The following is a 21,129-nucleotide window of genomic DNA, read 5'->3' on the forward strand; positions in this document are numbered from 1 at the left end:
AAAGTGAGCAGAGAAACAAAAGAGGGCAAGGAAAACATTGTAATTTTTTATTTAATAGTCATAGGTTAAAAGTTGCCATAAGCTGGGGTGCCTGGGTGGCTCTGTCGGTTGGGCGTCCGATTTCGGCTCAGGTCATGATCTCACGGTCCGTGAGTTCGAGCCCCGCATCGGGCTCTGTGCTGACTGCTCAGAGCCTGGAGCCTGTTTCGGATTCTGTGTCTCCCTCTCTCTCTGACCCTCCCCCGTTCACGCTCTCTCTCTGTCTCAAAAATAAATAAAAACGTTAAAAAAAAAAAAAAATTAAAAAAAAAAAAAGTTGCCATAAGCTGCAATTCTATAAGACTCAGTGTGGGAAAGAGGAAAGCATGTAAACATAAGACAGATCACTATTTCCGATCAAGAAGTATGTATGAAAAGATAATTCCACACTACCTTGAAGACATTTATGTTTCTCAACTCTGGGTGCACATGTGAGTCATCTTGAGTGCTTAAAAAAAAAAAAATCTTGATGTCTGGGCCTCATCCAAGACCAATCAAATTAGAATTTCTGAGGTTAAGACTCAGGCATAAGTATTTTTTAAAGCTTCCTTGTGATTTCAATGAACAACCAAGGTTGAGAACCACTACTGTAGGTGTGTGTGTATATAACATAAAAACATATATGCATGCATACACAAATATGTATATTGTCATATAACTGGTTAATGTCCCAAGAAAACAAATGAGTTAGAGCTATGTTTAAATTTTTGATGCCAGAGATAATCATTTAGTTCATTAAAATACATTACATGTCTCAAAACTGCTGATAGACATACATCAATGAAAGTGACTTTGCTTTCCACAAAAGGGATCCAGACCCAGCAAATTAATTCTAACACTAATAATGAAAATTAGACTCATAAATGTTATATTTCCTTTAGGAATCTGCTAATTATTTTAGTACTTTCTCTTTTAAAAAAAAATGAGCTACAGCTAAATAGGGTGGTCTATGACCAAAGCACCCTGAGCAATAACACAGGTTGGCAAAAGAATCCCCAAATCTTCTTAGAACCCAAGAGAGTCCTGGGACTGTCTAGAAACCAGAAGGTGGATCACAACAAACCTGGTCCTTTAGAGAGGGAAATTGATGACATTGAAGAAAGGGAGGGGAGGGAAGGAGAGGGAAAGCTAGAGGAATAGCCTTGAATAGGTGAGAGGAGTTGGGATCTAGCACAGAAATAGAGGGGCTGGCCGCCCTACAGTTAGTCCATCCACAGTGCAGAAGGAAAGGCAGAGTTTGGATTTAGGCCGGGATTTTGCCAAGCAAGTGCTAACCAAGGGAAGCAAAACTGCTGAGGGTCTATACAAGGTATATGGAATTTAATCTGGTTAAGAACTAGGTGAGGACTGAGGGAAGTGAGAAAGAGTAAAAGAATGGTAGAAATCAATGGATTTGTGGTGTGGAAGAACTACTGAAGTCAAATAGAGGGAATGAACTAGAAAGTTAGGAGGTGTAAGAGAGAGATGAATGCTTGAGATGAAAATTTTGGAGGGCCTTGCAATTATTGGTAATGATAATGTCAATAATATGATCACAGGAATGAGTGGCTGAAGGAGAATGGAAGCAAGATAATAAGAAAAGCCCAAGAAACTGAAATGTCAGCATGTTGGAACAATAATCTTTGTAGACAGTGAAATCAACAAAAATTAATACATGATGAGTCAGAGTAAAAGTGAGGCATGAGAAACATAATGGAACCACCCAGAGGTGAGCAAAATGACAACCATGTGAGGACGCGGAGGTTAGTCTATTCACATGAAATTCAAAGCTGAAGAGCTATCTCAAGGAAGAATTCCTGAAATTAGAAATGAGGAGCTACGAAGACAGACACCAGAGGAACCATAAAATACAAAAGAATAAAGTATTTATTAACACTAAAGAAGCTCAGTCTAGTACAAGACTAATGATCAACATACATCATTACATACAGCACAACAATGTCTACACCTGCATAAGGCAGGTCCTCCTGAAAGCCCAGGGCAGGGATCAGAGAAGTTTCACGGAAGTTTAGAAGATGTGGTATGTGACCTAAGTGTTCAAAAATGAATAAGAACAAAATGCCCTCAAGGAAGGGAGGCGCTACAAGATAGGCAAAGGAGAGAGATATGAAAAAAACATGAAACATTCTAAGAAATGCAAACAGTTCAATGTGATTAAGGGCAGAAAGAGTATGAAATGAATATGAATTAATGCGTCTAAAAGAGAGTCAGGATAAATGACTTAAGGCCACAACTTTTTTCTCTACACAAATGATATGAATCATAAATCATATCATATTCATAAATCATTAGTTTATGAATAAATTAAACTGTTGACAAGAAATCTTCATAAAAGCTTCTAACAGGGAACTGAATTAATGGATTTGAGTTTCATCTTCTATTCCTTACTTTGAAGGAGGTGCTAGAAAACAAATAATAAATAGCCAGCTGCTTTATACAGATTAACCAACTTTTACAGAATCAATTACTTCAACATACAAAAATTTATGAAAATTATCGTAACCTTCAAATCCATGATTAAAAATGTATCAAAGAAATCTGTGTACAACTGAGATTTTTTAAAACATATGAATAGAGTTCAAACATAAATGCATTGATTATAAACTTCTTTGTAACATGTACACATACAAACATATGCATGAAGTTATATATATAAATATAAGCTGCTTTTCCACTTAAGAGAACAATATTATACATGAATGTATAAACAATAATAACTGGTATATACAACTTTTATAAATGATATAACTTAGAATTCCATATCACATTGGGAAAGATGTCTCACTAGGTAACTGTTGCTAGATTTCCTCTGTCTCCATTTTTACTTTAGCAGTTATAATTTCATGGAAAGAATACTGCACTTGGGAGCCAAAGAACACATATTCAAGTGCTGGCACTGGCACTTATGAACTACTATTAAGCAAGCCAATTAACTTTTCTCTGCCTAATTTACAAAACAGAAATCAAAAATTCACATTTCATGATTCATTAAGATTTTTGTGAAGTACTGTATCTGAAAGAGCTTTGTAAACCATAATGAGCTATAAAATTGTTTAGTTACAGACTTCTAAACATTGGTAAAATAGGACTAAGAGCCTTCAGGTAACCTGCTGCCCCTCCCCCGCAAAATGAAGCACAATTAAAACCTGAGATGACAAATCTGATAGACTTTGATAAGCATGTCTCACCACCTCTCTTCATAACCTTACCTTCGAATGAGCAGGCCCTCTTTCTTTCAGAAGTTTATACTGGGGTTGGACTCTATTGAAACGGGCTAACTCATTTACCAGACACATTGGAGTTTTCTCTTTGGGGTTTGCCATTTTATCTTGGAGAGAAGCTGTAAATAAAAAGGCTGTAAAGTTTTTGTGAAGAATGACTTTACAAAATGGATGAAAAGCTAGTTTTGACTTTTTTCGATTGAAGTTAGATTGTAAATTTGGATTAAATTATTTTCATGAATTTTATATAAAAAAATCAAATCATCTAAAGTCTTCCATTACATGCAACAGAAATATGTACCACATTTTAAACAGTAAATTAAGGTAACTTTCTCCCTAAGTATCTAAGTTGCCCTCTCTATATTTTTTGATAACAACATGCTTAAAGATTTTTAAATTATATTATAATAATTTTTAATTTATAACTTCCCTTTCCTCTCAAAAAAATTTTATAATAAACACAATTCTCCCAATTCTTATTACCATAAAACTAAATTCTTTCTACCTTCTTAAATCATTTTTTCCAGTTTATTTCTTCGGAAATCTCTACCCCCAACATGGGGTTCAAACTCATGACCCCAAGATCAAGAGCTGCATGCTCTACCAACAGCCAGCCAGGTGCCCCAACCTTTTTTATCTTTTGGTCTGATTTTTTTTCCTTCTAATTTTGAGGCAGCATATTAACTGTAAGAGCTCTAGACTTGGGAATCAAGTCTAAGTACTAGCTCTTCCAACTATTATTTTTTAGCAACTTCCTTTTCTTTTTTTTTTCCCAACAAAATTTTAAAAGAAGCAAAAAAGGATAATTTAACCAATGTCCACGTCCCTACCACCTAGAACTGAAATTAGTTGTTCCATGACTGTTTTAATTTTATTAAAAGAAAAGTATTATATTCCAGTTAAGCTCCCTTTATCCTTTGCAGAAACCACTACTGTATGAATTTAGAATATATCCCTCTGGGAGGCGCCTGGGTGTCTCTGTCAGTTAAGCATCCGACTTCGGCTCAGGTCATGATCTCGCAGTTTTTGAGTTCCAGCCGAGCATCGGGCTCTGTGCTGACAGCTCAGAGCCTGGAGCCTGCTTCAGATTCTGTCTCCTTCTCTCTCTCAAAATTAAGTAAACATTAAAAAAAAAAGTTAGAATATATCCCTCTGGGATATTTTAAAATACGTTTATATATGCATGCATGTATGTCCACGAAAAAACATATAGTCTTGATATACATGTATACATATACACATGGTTTTGTAGTCACATTAATAGTAATATTAACATAATTTAACATAATAGTAATAACATAATATTAACATAATTTTAATAACTTACTTTCTTCAATCTTCAATTATGTTTTTGATATTATCACTTATATAAATCCATTGCATTACTTTTAACTGCTGTATAATTTCCATCACAGGGAGCCTAGGCAGCTCAGTCAGCTAAGCCTCCAACTTCGGCTCAGATTATGATCTCCTGATTCGTGGGTTCAAGCCCCACATCAGGCTCTGTGCTGACAGCTCAGAGCTTGGAACCTGCTTCGGATTCTGTGTCTCCCTCTCTCTGCCCCTCCCCCACTCACATTCTGTTTCTCAAAAATATATAAATGTTAAAAATAAAAAAATACTTAAAAAATAATAATAATAATTTCTATCACAATATCATATCGGTTTTTTAATCCCTTCCCCTACTAATAGACATTTAGGTTGCTTCAATTCTTTACTCTTACGAGTAAAAACATGTTGCCAAATGGCACGCAGAGTGACTATACCATGTTACCTTCCCCTAGCAGTATGAGAATTACCACTTCCCCTCAAACTTGAATGGTCAGGCATTTTAATTTTTGATAATCTGATATTTGACATTTTTTGTTATCCCATTATTTTAATTTGCATTCCCATTTTCCTAGTGAAGATAATCATCTTTTCATATTATTGATCATTTGGGCCTCCTTTTTTGGGAATTGCTTCCATCTTTTTTTTAATTGATTGTTTTATATATTATATTCACCAATCTTTGCTTTCTATGTCTTATTTAAGAAATCCTTCCCTAACCTGTAAGGTCTTAATGATTCTTACTTAATTAAACTAAGCCTTCGCTTCACCTGCAAAATAAGGGTAATAAATCTATCCTACTTAACCCCCAGATTATCTTGACGTTAAGATTTTTAAATGTATAGTAATCTAAATACTACAGCTTCAAATTATTTTCCTAATACTATATTAAATTATTTTATCCTATGTTATTCCTTCATCTCATTTACAGACACATTAACTGCTTTTTAGTTTTCTTTCATCCCCTACAAATCAGTACTAAGCAACACTTTAAAATCTAAGCATAAAACACGCAAGTGGATTACTTTCTGCCCAACAAAACTGTAGCCACCATGTGTGGAGCATACATTAAATGAATGGAAATAGCTGGTTTTAGGAACTTTATCTATAAACTTTCTGTGGCAAGTTTAATGGACAAAACAGTATTCTCTTAACTTTTTAATACTCTTTATAGGACCAATAATTTAGTACAATAATTTGATCACAATCATTACAGTTAAGAAATTATTTGATTAAAAAACTACATAAATACCTAGTAAGGCACAAGTAAAAGAGAACCTAAGCAACCACCTGTAGGACCAATACAGCTGGCAGCTGATTCTACAATTAAACCACACCCTACGTGGCCTGCAAAACAAAAAAGCAAAAAACAAAAACAAAATAAAAAAACAGTAATTATTACTTTTTGGAACAGCACAAAAAAGACAAGAGTAAGTCAAGAGAGGTTTGAGGAAATCTGCATCTTACTTATTCCACCATGAATTTTATAAATTGTACCAGAAAGTCAGTCACTATATAAAATACAAAGTGACCTGGACCACAACTAATTTCAGTCCTTACATACCATGGCATTAAATAACTCAAGTACAATAGGTAACACAGATAACTGAATATCAAAAAGAAAAAGAAAAATGACAATTTGTTAAAAATGAGAAATACTAAAGTCTGATAAAAATCAGCCAATTTTCCATAACAGTTTAATAGCATTTATACTACTATACAATTTTCATAACTCAACAATGCTACACATTCACCTTCTACAATGCAAAAATTATTAGCAGCACAGCAAGCATAATGTTACAATTTTATAGTGAAAAATTTTAATAGCATAGGCTTTTAATATATTAAAATGTGATTAAAATGGTAAGTATAGGGGCACCTGGGTGGCTCAGTCAGTTAAGTATCTGACTCTTGACTTCTGCTCAGGTCATGATCTCGCACTTTGTGAAACAGAGGCCTCACATAGGACGCTGCGCTGCCAGCTTGGGATTCTCTCTCTCACTCCCTCTCTGCCTTTCCCCTGCTTGCACACTCTCTCACTCTCAAAATAAATAAACATTTTTAAAAAATGGTAAGTTTATAGCTCTGTATACTTGTTTGGTTAGAAAACCTGATCTAAATCCTTTAAGAAAAGTACCAACTAATAACATGGTGTTAAACTTACATTCCATTAACTTTGATTCTCTGCTTCATAAAAAGAACATGCATCCAGTAAAACATTTTAATGTATAACTGAGGTTTTGGTGTGAAAGGTATGCAAATGCACGAAGGATCTCACTTAGGTAAAGCTTTATAACTAAAATTCAAAGGTTTAAACTTATTAAATTTACAACTAATTAGTCCTAGTTGTAACTGTTTATTTTACAAAGTGGTTAGAACTTTATTTTGAATAGATATTCCTCTATCTAATCACAAATCTTATTAACTACTTGACAGAGTAGAGCAATAATTAAAAGTTAGACCAAAATTTTAATAAAGCATTTATCAAACTACAAAACAAATTGGTCTATTAAAGTTGAGATCCACAAATTAGCTTTCTATCTAACTTTTTAGAAAAGTCAACATTGCAAAAAGTGAGAAATACATACACTGTTGCACAGGTATACATTTTCAAGAGACCTAAGAATGTCCTCCCTGAAGATATTTTGAAATAGGCTTCAAGTCAGTTAGGTGGCTGGAACAGAAGTCTACTTAGAAGTAAATAAAATTAATGATAATGGGCATTGAGGAGGGCATTTATTGGGATGAGCACTGGGTGTTGTATGTAAGCCAATTTGACAATAAATTAGATTTTTAAAAACTTTTTAAATTAAAAAATAAAATATTTACCTCATATGCAAAAAAATAATTAAATTACATTAATGATAATGGATTTCACAATCTAAGTCTTGACCATTTTGAGAGAGCAACTGCCCTATGATGGTTAGGATCCTGTTTGGACATCTCTGCCACTTACTGATAGCTATATGACTTTGAGAAAGTACCGAAAACTCACTTTCCTAGACAGCAAAACAGAAAGAATAGTTGTTTTTATACTACTATATAATAGTATGAGTTGAATGAGATGATGCAAGACACACAATGACAAGAATCTATTATTATTCTGATTAAAAACAATTTGTTAAAACATCATCAAATTATGAAAACATTGATACAGTTTTTATAAACCCTTTTTCACAGCCTTCCAAACTAAAATATTCTAGCTTAAAATGTTCTAGGGGCACCTGGGTGGCTCAGACAGTTAAGAGTCCAACTCTTGGTTTTGGCTCAGGTCATGAATTTCACAGCTCGTGGGATCAAGCCCTGCATCAGGCTCTGCACCCACAGAGTCTGCTTGGGATTGTCTCTCCCTCTCTCTCTGCCTCTTCCTTGTTCTCTCTCTCTCTCTCAAAAAATAAACTTAAATCTGTTAGGATACACTGATTTTATTCATACAAATAGACTTCTTTAACATTCTGTAAGAAACATGTTATTTGTTATGTTTTCCATTGACTTATAACATCAGAAGTTTGTTTCCTCTGAAAAATTCCCAGCTGTGATATAAAAAAACATTTTTGTCATATTTGTTTTGGAATATTCTATATTTATTGATATGAAATTTGTTTACATGTAATTCTCCATAACTTTGGTAAGTAACACTGGTAAATAGATATTTAACAGTACCAGCACAGGCAACAAAAAGTAGATATACTCTATTCTTTCTGAGATATACCCTACTTTTTATATCTTCATAAAATGTCCTCTCTGGGACTTAAATCTTCACACTATATGAAAATAATGTAGCTCAGACTTTTCAATCAACAAGCAAAAATCCCTGTCCCAAAAGAGCTCAGAAGGGTACAAGAAACAGACACATATAATAAACAAATACAATACTACAATGTAAGTGCTACAATAAGGCTGTTACAGGGACTTCTTAGGTGGAGGAGGGATTGAAAGGCAGGTTTTAAGAGGTGGTGATTATATTAAAGAAAGTGGGAATTCACCAAGCTAGCAAGGAGAGAAGAGAGAAAGACAATCCAAGCCTGTCTAAGCACACATGCAGGAGAAAGCACAGAAAACATCACATTCCATCAAATACAAGTAGATCATTAGCAGAAAATAGAATTCATAGAAGGAAAGCACAGAAAAAACTGACCAGAATCCATCAAAACACCAAAAGTTTCCTAAGCCAGAACTCACAATAGCAACATTTTTAAAGTAGTTAAATTGCAGCCAGAGCTGTTGCTAATAAAGTCTTGGTCTACCTCACCTGCCAAGGCAAGTCTCTCCACAGAAGAATCCGTTTCCATCCCTGGTCCCAGAAATGACTTGGACACAGTGTCTATGTCTCTTTGCTGGCTTCCCTTCCCCTATGCCCTGCTATTGGAAGTGACTCATCCTAATTCCCAAGTAAATAAAGGGGGGGAAAAAAAAACACAGAGTCAAAAAAGCAAAGATATTTACCTTCTACAGGTTCTTGCCTTCTAGGAGAAACAGAATTACTTATCCATATTTATAACTAAAACAAACCTTATAACTTCGAATTAGACTATAACCTAAGGTTGTCCAAGCAAAATCACTATCCAAGAATCAAACTCCTCTGATATAATTGCCTATTAGGGAAAAATTTAAGTTCCTACCTCATATAAACACAAAAATAAATTCCCTAAGTATTAAAATGCAAATATAAAAATAGGGCAAAAGCACAAGAAACTTTGGCTAAATACTTGTCATAATCCTGTAAGGCAGAAGGCTTTTCTAGATAAGAAGAGAAACCTAGAAGCCACAGTGGGATAAACTGACAGATTTAACAACATAAAAATATAAAACTTCCATAGAGCAAAACGTACCATAAATGATGCTAAAAATGTCTACAAACTGGAGAAATACTTGCAACATGTAAAGAAAAATTGTTTAACAACTATAAAATACAAAGATGATATGAATCGATTTTTTAATCCAATAGGAATAGGGACAAAGGTATGCACAATCAACCCACAATATAATTTGAGTGAACACATCTATTCAAAAAACTAACGTCTAAACAAATGAAAAATCGAATTCCAGTGAAATGTAACTTACCATATTAAACTGATATATATGAAAAAATGATCATGTAAGTATTGGCCAGGATGTGGGAAAATGGATGCAAACTCTACTGATGCAAATATAACTTAGTACAAACCTTCTAGTGAGCAATCTGACAACACTGTTTATAGTTTCATTTGCATCTATCTTTAAAACAGCAATTCTACAGACTCACATAAAATATACACAGTGACAATCTGTATAGCAAGACTGTATTACCAAGAATTATAAACAAGCTAAATATTTACCTATCAATAAGTAATTAAATAAACTACAATGGGATGTGCAACCTTGCAAAGATGAGGTACAGAGCTTATGCACTGACATGGGAAACATTACAAGAGGTCGAAAGAAAAACAGATACAACAGCCTACTGTCCAGTCTTATTTTTATTTTTTTACATCAAACATGTGCCTGTGTATTAAGGGAGAAATGGAACTGGCAGGGAACAGAGGGACTCTTCACTTTCTACTTTCAAGTATCCCACTGTTCTACCTTTTTTACACTAAACATACAGATTAAGCTTTGTATTAAAAAAGTTATTTTACAAAGTCATACCAAAAGTAGGGAATGATTTATAGTGTAAAAGTCTTAGACTCTAATTGCTGTTGTCCGTTCTAGTCTTTATAGGGCCACCACGGTTCTGTAAACAAGAAGATGTTCAAGAACCTAACTTAAAGCAGGCCGTGTCATGTCTACAATCCCTAACTTTTACAAAGGAAGCCACCTTGGGATTTAAACACAGCTAAAATATGGTAGCCTTACCAACATTTGATATGGTCAGCCTTCATAACTTTAGTCACTCTAATAGCTGTGTAATGGTATCTCACTGTGGTTTTAATTTGCTTTTCCCTACTGACTACTGATGTTGATCATCTTTTCATCTTTGACACATTCTCTGTATTTATCCCATAGTGAAGTGTCCACCTGAATATTTTACCCATTTTTTTAAATTTTTTTAATGTTTATTTATTTTTGAGAGAGAGAGAGACACAGCATGAGCAGGGAAGGGGCAGAGAGAGAGGGAGACACAGAATGTGAAGCAGGCTCCAGGCTCTGAGCTGTCAGCACAGAGCCCAACGCGGGGCTCGAACTCACGAACTGTGAGATCATGACCTGAGCCGAAGTCGGACGCTTAACCGACTGAGCCACCCAGGCGCCCCTATAGTATTTCTTGAAATTAGGTAGTATTGTCCCCCAACACTGTTCTTTTTCACATTTATTTTGGCTATTCTAAATTCTCATATTTACATATGAATTTACATATGAATAATACATATTACATATGAATTGCCTGCAAAAATTAGAGAAGTCCCTTGAATCTATAGATTAATTTGGTGAAAATCAACATTTTAACAAAGTTGAGTTTTCCAACTCATGTACAAGATACACAACTAATTCTCATTACTGGAATAATAATATCTAATGATAATTATGTTCTAGAATGTCACCATGAACAGTGAATTATCAAATACTAAACCATTGCTGCTAGGGGAAAGACAGGTTCCTACATACCTCTGGTCATGACATTGTTCTCAATCAATACATAACCTAGTTTTATGTGTGTTTCTGGTTGAAGACCCCCTATCTAGTATATATCGTTGATTCATTAACACTAAACTCAGAGCTGACAGCACTGTAACCTTTGCCTGAACAAAGCTTATCTAAATACATGTATCTTCTCCATAAGGTACATTACAACTTTCTTATGCTTAGGAAGACTACAAAGCACTTCCACGCTTAGGAGCCATTTTAAACAGCTAAATCACCAACAAAAAAACCCACAAAAATGCTAAAAATGTGGCACTAAATAAACCAAGGACACCTGCTTAATGCATGACAGCTAGAACAAGAAAACAGAATGTCACCTTGTTCATCCTGAATTCAGACTGCGCATATCAGGCAACTCAAATTTTGTGCCACTCTGCAAAGCACTCCAAGTATTGATTTGGGGATTAGAAATAAATTTCAGCAGATAGGTCAACTCAAAACACAGAATCTGTGGAGCGCCTGGGTGGCTCAGTCGGTTAAGCGTCCAACTTCGGCTCAGGTCATGATCTCATGGTTCCCTGGTTCGAGCCCCACATTGAGCTCTGTGCTGACAGCTCAGAGCCTGGAGCCTGCTTCAGATTCTGTGTCCCTCTTTCTGCCCCTCACCCACTCACACTATGTCTCACTGTCTCTCAAAAATAAACATTAAAAAGAAAATACAGGGGCGCCTGGGTGGCTCAGTCGGTTGAGCGACCGACTTCGGCTCAGGTCATGATCTCATGGTTTGTGAGTTCAAGCCCCGCGTCAGGCTCTGTGCTGACAGCTCGGAGCCTGGAGCCTGCTTCTGATTCTGTGTGTGTCTCTCTCTCTCCTCTCCCCAGCTCATGTTCTGTCTCTCTCTGTCTCAGAAATAAATAAACATTTAAAAAAAATTTTTTTAAGTAAAAAATAAAAAGAAAATACAAAATCTGTGAATAAGGAACAACTGTATCTCTCAATTTATTTCAGTATCCTTTGCTTTCTCTCAACAGTATTTTGTAGTTCTCAATTTTCTTTAACATATTTTGCCAGATTAATCAGTAAGTATTTCATATTTTTGTATTGTTGTAAATGGTATTTTTTACTTGAACTTCTGATTGTTCCTTGCTACTTTATAGAAACACAACTGATTTTTGTATATTAATCTTGTATCCTTAAACTCATTCAACTGGTGCTAATAGTATTGTGAGATTTTTACATATACAGTCAGGCCATCTGTGAATAAGGATAGTTTTATTCCTTCCTTTCTCATGTGAATAACATTTTTTTTTTCTTCTCTGATTGCACTAGCTAGAACCTCAGGACAATATTCAATAAGATGGTAAAAGTAAACATCTCTCTCTTGTTCCTTATATCATAAAGAAAGTATTTAACCTTTCACCGATAAGTACAATGTCAGCAAATTAGGTTTGTCATGAATGTCCATTATCAGATTGAGGAATCCCACTTCTATTCTTAGTTTTGTAAAGGTTTTTTTTTTTTTTTTTCAATCAGGAAGGTTACTGGATTAGTCAAGTGATTTTTCCACACCATGATTTTTACTTGTTAGTTTGTAAATATGGTGAATTATATGGGTTTTTTTGAATGTTAAACCAACCTTGCATTCCTGGGATAAACCCCAAGTGGTCATGACATATTAACCTTTTAATACACAGTTGAATTTGATTTGCTGAAATTTGGCTTAAATGTTTTGCATCTATGCTTGCAAGTAGTATTATTCTAAAGTTCTCTTATAATGTCTTTGGTTCTGGTTCCCCAGCAATGCTGGCATCATAGGCTTTGGAAAATATTCCCTCCACTTCAAATATTTTAGAAAAGATGATATAGAAATGATAGTATTTCTTCCTATAGTGTTTTGTGCAATTCACCAATGAAACTAGTTGGACCTGGAGTTTTCTTTGTGGGCAGACTTTTAACTACAATTTCAATTTCTTTAAATCATAGGGAGCTATTCAGATTATCTACTATTTTCTTCTGCTTCCTTTGAGATTAAATTACTCTTCTTTTTTCTAGTTTTTTAAGATAGAAGCTGAAGTCATTTGAGATTTGCCTTCTTTTCTAATACAGATATTTAAAGCTATAGATTTCCCTCTGTTTTAGCATTATCTTTTAAAATGTTGTTTCTATCCTCATTCAGTTTAAAATATTTACCAATTTCTTTTTTGATTTCTTCTAACAATGGATTATTTATAAACATGCTATTTAATTTCCAAACATTTGGGAAATTTTCCAAGGATCTTTCTATTAATGATTTCTAATTTAATTCCACTGTGGTCTGGGAGATTCTTTATGAATTCAATCCTTTTGAATTTATTGACACTTCTTTTATAGCCCAATCTTGGTAAATACAGTCTATCTTGGTAAATGTTCAGTGTAAACTTCTGAACAAATGTATTTTCTGCTCTTCTTGAGTAGAGTGTTCTCTAAATCCAGTTAGGTCAAGTTGAATTGAATTCTCAACTCAACAACTCAACTGTATCTTTGGTAATTTTCTGCCCACTTGTTATATCAATTATTGAGAGGGGTGACTGAAATCTCTGGCTATAATTGTGAATTTATCTTTGCATTTCTGTTCATTTTGTTTTGCATGTTTTGAAGCTCGGTTTAAGTGTATAAACATTAAGCCTGCTATGTCCTCTGATTAAATGACCCCATTATTATGAAATGATCTTCTTTACCCCAGATAATACTGAAAGTTCCTTCGTCTGAAATTAATAAACTCAGTCCAAGTTTCTTTCAACTAGGTTAACATGTTACATCTTTTTCTACTTTTTTACTTTTAATCTATTTGTGTTTATAGTTAAAAGTACTTCTTATAGCCAAGTAAATGGTTGGATCTTTTTATTCAATCTTGGCCTTTAAATAGGGATGTTTAGAATATTTATATTTGTACTTAATATGGTTATTCATTATAACATATCATCTTACTATTTATTTTATACAGTATTTGTCCCAAATGATCTTTTTTCCCTTTTCATGTTGTCATGACTTCTATTGTATTAATTAATTTCTGCATGATTAAATTCTACTTTGGCTTATTAGTTATGACTGTTTTCCTATTTTAGTGGCTGCATTAGAGTTTACAATATAGATCTCTAACTTATCACAATCTACCTTTAAATGATCTACCATCTAATGTAGAGTATAAGAATCTCTATATTTCCTTTTTTCCCTCAGCCTTTACGCTGTTATCTGGCATTTTACTTTTATGTATGTTATAAACCATACAATAGCTTGTTAATATTTTTACTTTAAGCAAATATATTTTAAAGAGATTAAATAAGAAACAAATTCTAGGGGCTCCTGGGTGGCTCAGTCAGTTGAGTGACTCTTGATTTTGGCTTAGGTCATGATACTAGGGTCATGGAATCAAGCCCCATGTCAGGCTCTGTGCTGAGCATGAGCCTGCTTGGGATTCTCTCTCTCTCTGCCCTTGTGCCCCTCTCCCCCACTCAAACTCTCTTTCTAAAATAAAATCCTTTAAAAAAAAAAAATTCCATATATTTACCCAAGTAGTTACCATTTCTTGTGGGTCTTTTGGCTTTGTTTTTATTTTTATTCAACTGGTATCACTTTCCTGCTGTCTGTAGGACATACTTTAAAATCTTCCTAAAGGGGGGGGGGGGGGGGGAAGAGGGTGTTAGCAATTAATTTCTTCAGCTTCTCTGTGTTTGAAAATAAATTTTCAACATCTTTGTTTCTGAAACATATTTTTGCCAGGTACAGAATCCTAGGTTGATTTTTTTCATCTTTCAATACATTAAACATATTATTCCACTGTTTTCTTGCTTATATTGTTTCTGACAAGAAATCTAATGTCATCTTTATCTTTGTTCCTATGCACACAACTTGATCATGTCTATTTTTTCTCTGACTGCTTTTAAGATTTTCTCTTTATCATTTGTATTTGGTAATTTGATTATGATAAGCCTCGGGGTAGTTTCCTTTATATTTCTTAAACTTGGTAGCTCATTGAACTTCTTTATGGTTGTATCTTAATAAAATTTATTTGGAAAGTTCTGGTTTATGGTTTCATCTTAATAAAATTTATTTGGTGGCACATGGGTGGCTCAGTCAGTTAAGTGTCCGACTTCAGCTCAGGTCATGATCTCATGGTTCATGGGTTTGAGCCCCACACTGGGTTCTGTGCTGACAGCTCAGAGCCTGGAGCCTGCTTCAGATTCTTTGTCTCCCTCTCTCTCTGCCCTTCCCCCACTTGTGCTCTGTCTCTCTCTGTCTCTCAAAAATAAAACGTTAAAAAAAAGTTTAAAAAAATAAATAAAAATAAATAAATAAACATTAAAAGGTATTTGAAAAAACTTATTTGGAAAGTTTCTGGCAACTACTTCTGGAAGTATATACACACTTAATCTTTTTCCTGCAAGATCTAATCTGTGATTTATCTCATCCACTATACTTTTCATCTCAGATGTAGTTTTTATCTTTAAAAGTTCTATATGGATCTTTTTGCATCTTATATGTTTCTTACTTTCTGAACATATGGAATATAATTATAACAAATAGTTTTAAAATCCTCAGCTAATTCTATCATCTGTATCAATTCTGTGCCCCCATGATAGATTATTCTCATGTTTTTATGTTCCTGTGCATCTATGGGAATCTTTAACTGAATGACACGCACTTGTTGTGTGCTGGTGTTTCCCAGTCCTATAAATATTCCGGAACTTTGTTCTGGGATGCAGTTAAGTAACTTGGAAATATATTGTTTCTTTCAAGACTTGCTGTTATAATTTGCAACTCAGTTCCAGAGCAACATCTCCTCAACCAGGGGAATGTGGCAAGCTCCACACCTCAGTTGCCACTGCTTGTGCCACATCCTGGTAAGTCTCTCAGTGCAACAGACTAGGGCAATTGCAGGATCACCTCACTTGTTTCTTATCACTCAGAGATCCCTGACTCTCATTGCTTCACATGCAGTGTCTTCAGAACTGTTATTTTATGGACTTAGTTTTATGGAACAGGGAGTTGTTTCATGATAAGTATAAATAAAGTCCCTATTACTACATATGAGCCAGATGCAATCTGTACTTTTAGTCTATCTTTATCTTTATATTCAAAGTTTCTCAACACCATATATTTGACAACTGCTTTTCTAGCCAATCTGAGTATCTGCCTTTTAACTAGATTTAGATCATTTATATTTAATGTAATTCTCAAAAAGAGATCTAAATATACTATTTTGCTATTTTTGTTTCATCTCCTGTTTATTCCTTTTTTCATCTTTACCTACTTTCTTGTGGACTGATTAGGTTTTAATATTCAATTCATCTCCCCTATAGCTTATAAGTTATTTTTCTTTTTTTACAGCAATTGCTCTAAAATATACACACTTCAAATAAATATTATGTCCCTTTGTATATGGTATAAGGACCTAACAATACCATACTTCCCATTCTCCTGTACCATTCTTTATGCTACTGACATCAATCTACTTCTATGTATACTATAAGCCACCAATTCATTGTTATTACTTTTGATTTAATTAATCAACTCTTTTGAAAAGTTTAAAAATGAAGAAAATGTCTTACATTTACTCCATATTTTACCATTTCTTACACTCTTCATTCCTTTTCACAGATCCAAATTTCCATCTGTTAGTAATTTTTCTTTTGCCTAAATAACTTCAAGACCTCTTGCAGTGCAAGTCTGCTAAAAATAAATTCTCTCAAATTGTTTCTCAAATCATACCTGGATAAGGAATTGACACCTATAATACATAAAGAACCCTTACATCTCAACAACAAAAAATAAATCCCAATCAAAAAATGGGGGAGTCTTTTGGGTTTTCTATGTATAGTATTCTGTCATCTTCAGGTGGTGACCATTTTACTTATTCCTTTCCAATTTGGATGCCTTTTATTTCTTTTTCCTGCTAATTGCTGTGGCTAGGATTTCCAACACTATGTTGAATAAAAGTGGTGATAGTGGGGCATCCTTGTCTTGTTCCTGATCTTAGAGGGAAAGCTTATAGCTGTTCACCACTGAGTATAATGGTAACTGTGTGTTTACTATATATGGCTTTTGTTATGTTGAGGTACATTCCCTCTGTAGCCACTTTGTTGAGAGTTTTTATCATAAATGTTTAAATTTGTCAAATGCTTTTTCTGCATCTATAAAGATGATCATGCAATTCTTTCCTTCATTTGGTTAATGTGCTGTACCATGTTGGTTGGCTGATGGATGCTGAACCATTCCGTGCATCCCTTGAATAAATCCTACTTGATCTTGGCTTATGATCCTTTCAATGTATTGTTGCATTCAGTTTGCTAACATTTTGTTGAGAATTTTTGCATAAATGTTCATATCAGTGATGTTGCCCTATAATTTTTAAAAATCTTTTATATGGTATCCATGTCTGGGTTGTTATCCAGGTAATGCTAGCCTCATAAAATGAGTTTGGAAGTATTCCCTCCTCTTCAATTTTTTGGAAGAGTTTGAAAAGGATAGGTGTTAAATCTTTCTAAATTTTGGTAGAAGTCACCAGCAAAACTACCTGGTCTTGGGACTTTGGCTTTTTGGGAAGTTTTCCATTACTAATCAATCTCAGCATAACTGGTTCATTCAGATTTTCTATTTCTTCATGATTCAGTCCTGGAAGATAGTTGTTTCTAGGAATTTATCCATTTCTTCTAGGTTGTCCAATTTGTTAGCATATATTTCTTGTTAGTCTCTTACCCTTTGTACTGTGGTGTCAGTTTTAATTTCTCCTCTTGCATTTTGATTTTGATTAGAGCCTTCTCTTTTTTCTTGGTTGTTAGTCTACCTAAAAATTTGTCAATGTTATCTTTTCAAATAATCAGCTCTTAGTTTTATTAATCTTTTCTATTGTTTCTGTCTCTTTCATTGATAGTTCTGCTCTGATTGCTATTATTTCTTTTCTTCTACTAACTTTGAGAGCTTTATTTGTTCTTTTTTTTCTAGCTCCCTTAGGTGCAAAGTTAGATTATTGGAGATTTTTGTTTCTTGAGGTAGTCCTATATTCCTATAATATTCCCTCTTAGAACTGCTTTTGCTGTATCCCAAAGATTTTGGTATATCATAGTTCTATTTTCATTTATCTCTCAGAATTTTTCTTATTTCTTTGATTTCTTCAATGGTCGTTGGGTAGCATGTTGTTTAACCTCCCCATTTTCAAGTTTTCTTCTTGTAATTGATTTCTAGTTTCATACCATTGTAATCAGAAAAGATGCTCAACAGAATTTCAACCTTTTTTAATTTACTGAGGCTTAACTGGTGGCCTAACATGTGATCTAACCTAAAATGGCCTATGTGCACTTGAGAATAATGTTTATTGTTGCTTTTATATAGAATGTTCTGTATATATTAAATCTATATGGTGTCATTTAAGGCTGAGGTTTCCTTATTAATTTGCTGTCTGGATGATCTATTCATTGATATAATGGGGTGTTAAAGTCCCCTACTATTTTGGTATTGATATCAATTTCTCCCTTTAGATCTGTTAATATTTGCTTGATAAATCTTGATGTTCCTATGTTGGGTCCATATATACTTATTATGTCTTCTTTTTGGATTGACCCCTTTATCATTATGTAATGTCCTTCCTTGTCTATTATTATAATTTTTGTTTTAAAGTCAATTTTCTTTGCTAAAAGTGTAACCGTACTGCTTTCTTTCATTTTTTTTAATAAGCTCTATGCCCACCATGGGGCTTGAACTCATTACCCTAAAATCAAGAGTTGCATGCTCCACCACCTGAGCCAGCTAGGCATCCTTCCAGGTTTCTTTTAATTCCTATTTACATGGAATATCTTTCTCTATCCTTTCATTTTTAGTCTGTGTATGTCCTTATTTCTGAAGTGAGACTCTTGTAGGCAGCATATAGATGGGACTTGCTTTTTTTTTTTTTTTTTTTTTTTTAAATCCATTCAGCCACTGCGTCTGTTGGTTGGAGAGTTTAGGCCATTTACTGAAAGCAACTATTGATAGGTGTGTACTTTTTTCAATTTTGTTCAGTCTACTGGCTGTTTTCATAGTTCCTCTGTTCCTTTCTTCTTTCTCTTCCATTGTGGTTTGATGGCTTTCTTTAGTGTTCTGTTCATCTTCCTTCTCATTCACTTTTGTGTATTTATTGTAACTTTTTGTTTTGTGGTTACCATGAAGTTCATATATAACTTACTATGTATATAATGGTCTGCTTTGAATTGATAGCAATTAAATTTGCACATATTCCAAAACACATTTTCTCCACCCTGCCCACGTTTTATATTTTTGATGTCATGTTTTACATCATTTCATTCAGTCTTTAACTAATTACCATAGTTTTATTTAATTTTACTATTTTTGTCTTTTTTTTAATTTTCTTTTTACATTTATTTTTTGAGAGACACAGAGAGACAGAGCACAAGTTGGGGAGGGGCAGAGACAGAAGGAGACACAGAATCCATAGCAGGCTCCAGGCTCTGTGATGTCAGCACAGAGCCCAACATGGGGCTCGAACTCACAAACCGTGAGATCATGACCTGAGCCAAAGTCAGATGCTTAACCGACTGAACCACCCAGGTGCCCCTATTTTTGTCTTTTTTTAAGCTTCATACTTGCTTTGTAAGTGATTGATCCACTACCTTTACTATATACTTACCTTTTCCAGAGAGATTTTTACTTTCATACATTTGCTTGTTATTGCCATCTCTTTTCAGTTTAGAAAAGTCCCTTTAACATTTCTTGTAAAGTTGGTTTAGTAGTGATGAACTCCTCTAGGTTTTGATTATCTGAACAATTCTTAATCTCTCCTTCAATTCTGAATGATAACCTTACCAACTAGAGAATTCTTGGTTGGCAGTTTTTTCCACTCAGCACTTTGAACATGTCATGCTGCTCTCTTTTAGCTTGCAAAGTTTCTGCTGAAAACTCTGCTGATAGCCTTATGACATTTCCCTTTTATGTAACAAGTTTTCTCCCACTACTTTGAAGATTCTCTCTCTAATTTTAATTACAATGTACCTTGATGTGGATCTCTGGGTTCATTTTATTTGGAATTCTCTCATGGACCTGTATGTATATTTCGTTCCCCAGATTAGAAGTTTTCCACCATGATTTTTTCAGATAAGTTTTCTGCCCCTTTCTCTTTTCTTTCTAGGACCCAAATAAAGTGAATGTTATTCCACTTGATAGTGTCCGAAAGAAAAATCCCTTATCTTCATTTTCTTAACTTTTTTTTCTTCTTGCTAATGTGTCTACATGAGTTCTATTGCTTTGCCATCCAGGTCAATGATCCAATATTCAGCTCATCCAGCTCATCCAGTCTGTGTATTTTTCGGTTCAGTTATTTTACTCTTCAGCTCTGTAACTTTTGTTTGGACCTTTCTTACATTGTCTCTTTATGGAAGATCTCACTGTGTTCATCTATTCTTCTCCCAAGTTCAGTGAGCATCTTTATGACAATTACTTTAAATTCTTTATCAGGTTGGTTGTTTATCTCCATTTCATTAATGTCATTTTCTGGTGTTTTATCTTGTTCTTTCATTTGGAACATATTCTCTGTCTCCTCATTTTGCCTGACTCTTGTTTGCTTCTATGTATCAGGCAAATCAAATCACCTCTCCTAGTCTTGAAGGAGCAGCCTTGTGTAGATGTCATATGTACCTCAAAAGCACAATTCCCTGTGTGGGCTGCCTGCACTGTCTACTGTGGCAGCACCATGTCTCCAGCACAGGGTGAATGAGGCTGACACCTGGCTCAGCTGCATGTGCCTGCGTGGGGCTTTCACCTGGTTGCAACACGTGACTGCACTGTGGGAATGGGCAGGGTTCTCAGCTGGGTGTGCCCACTGTCTCCAGGAATTTGAGATATAGCTGCAAAGTGGTTCCCACCAGCACCAACATTAGCAAGGTAGGATGAGGTCACAAATACGGCACCTACCAATGCCTCCATCCCCAGAGAAAAGTCCCAACAGTTTCCT

The 21,129-nt window shown here is 34.5% G+C and overlaps 1 protein-coding gene across 9 annotated transcripts in view; it reads right to left on the reverse strand.

The window, feature by feature from the left end:
- The window catches only part of STAU2 (staufen double-stranded RNA binding protein 2), a 309,135-nt gene that overhangs the window by 269,745 nt on the left and 18,261 nt on the right, over positions 1–21,129 (reverse strand). For 3 of the 9 annotated variants that reach the window (XM_007080358.3, XM_042973262.1, XM_042973266.1), the window contains exons 5-6: positions 8,842–8,970; positions 3,249–3,379 (exon numbers count right to left, since the gene is read on the reverse strand). The exons of 3 other annotated variants lie outside the window; for them this stretch is intronic. In XM_007080358.3, coding sequence (XP_007080420.1) covers positions 3,249–3,379; positions 8,842–8,881 — 171 coding nt within the window. In that variant the 5' untranslated portion in view covers positions 8,882–8,970. Of the gene's footprint in view, positions 1–3,248; positions 3,380–8,841; positions 8,971–14,697; positions 14,792–21,129 lie in introns of those variants that run through there. 3 more of the 9 variants (XM_042973263.1, XM_042973264.1, XM_042973265.1) reach the window with 2 other exon arrangements.

The sequence above is a fragment of the Panthera tigris genome, chromosome F2, assembly GCF_018350195.1.
Source record: "Panthera tigris isolate Pti1 chromosome F2, P.tigris_Pti1_mat1.1, whole genome shotgun sequence".
NCBI lineage: Eukaryota > Metazoa > Chordata > Mammalia > Carnivora > Felidae > Panthera > Panthera tigris.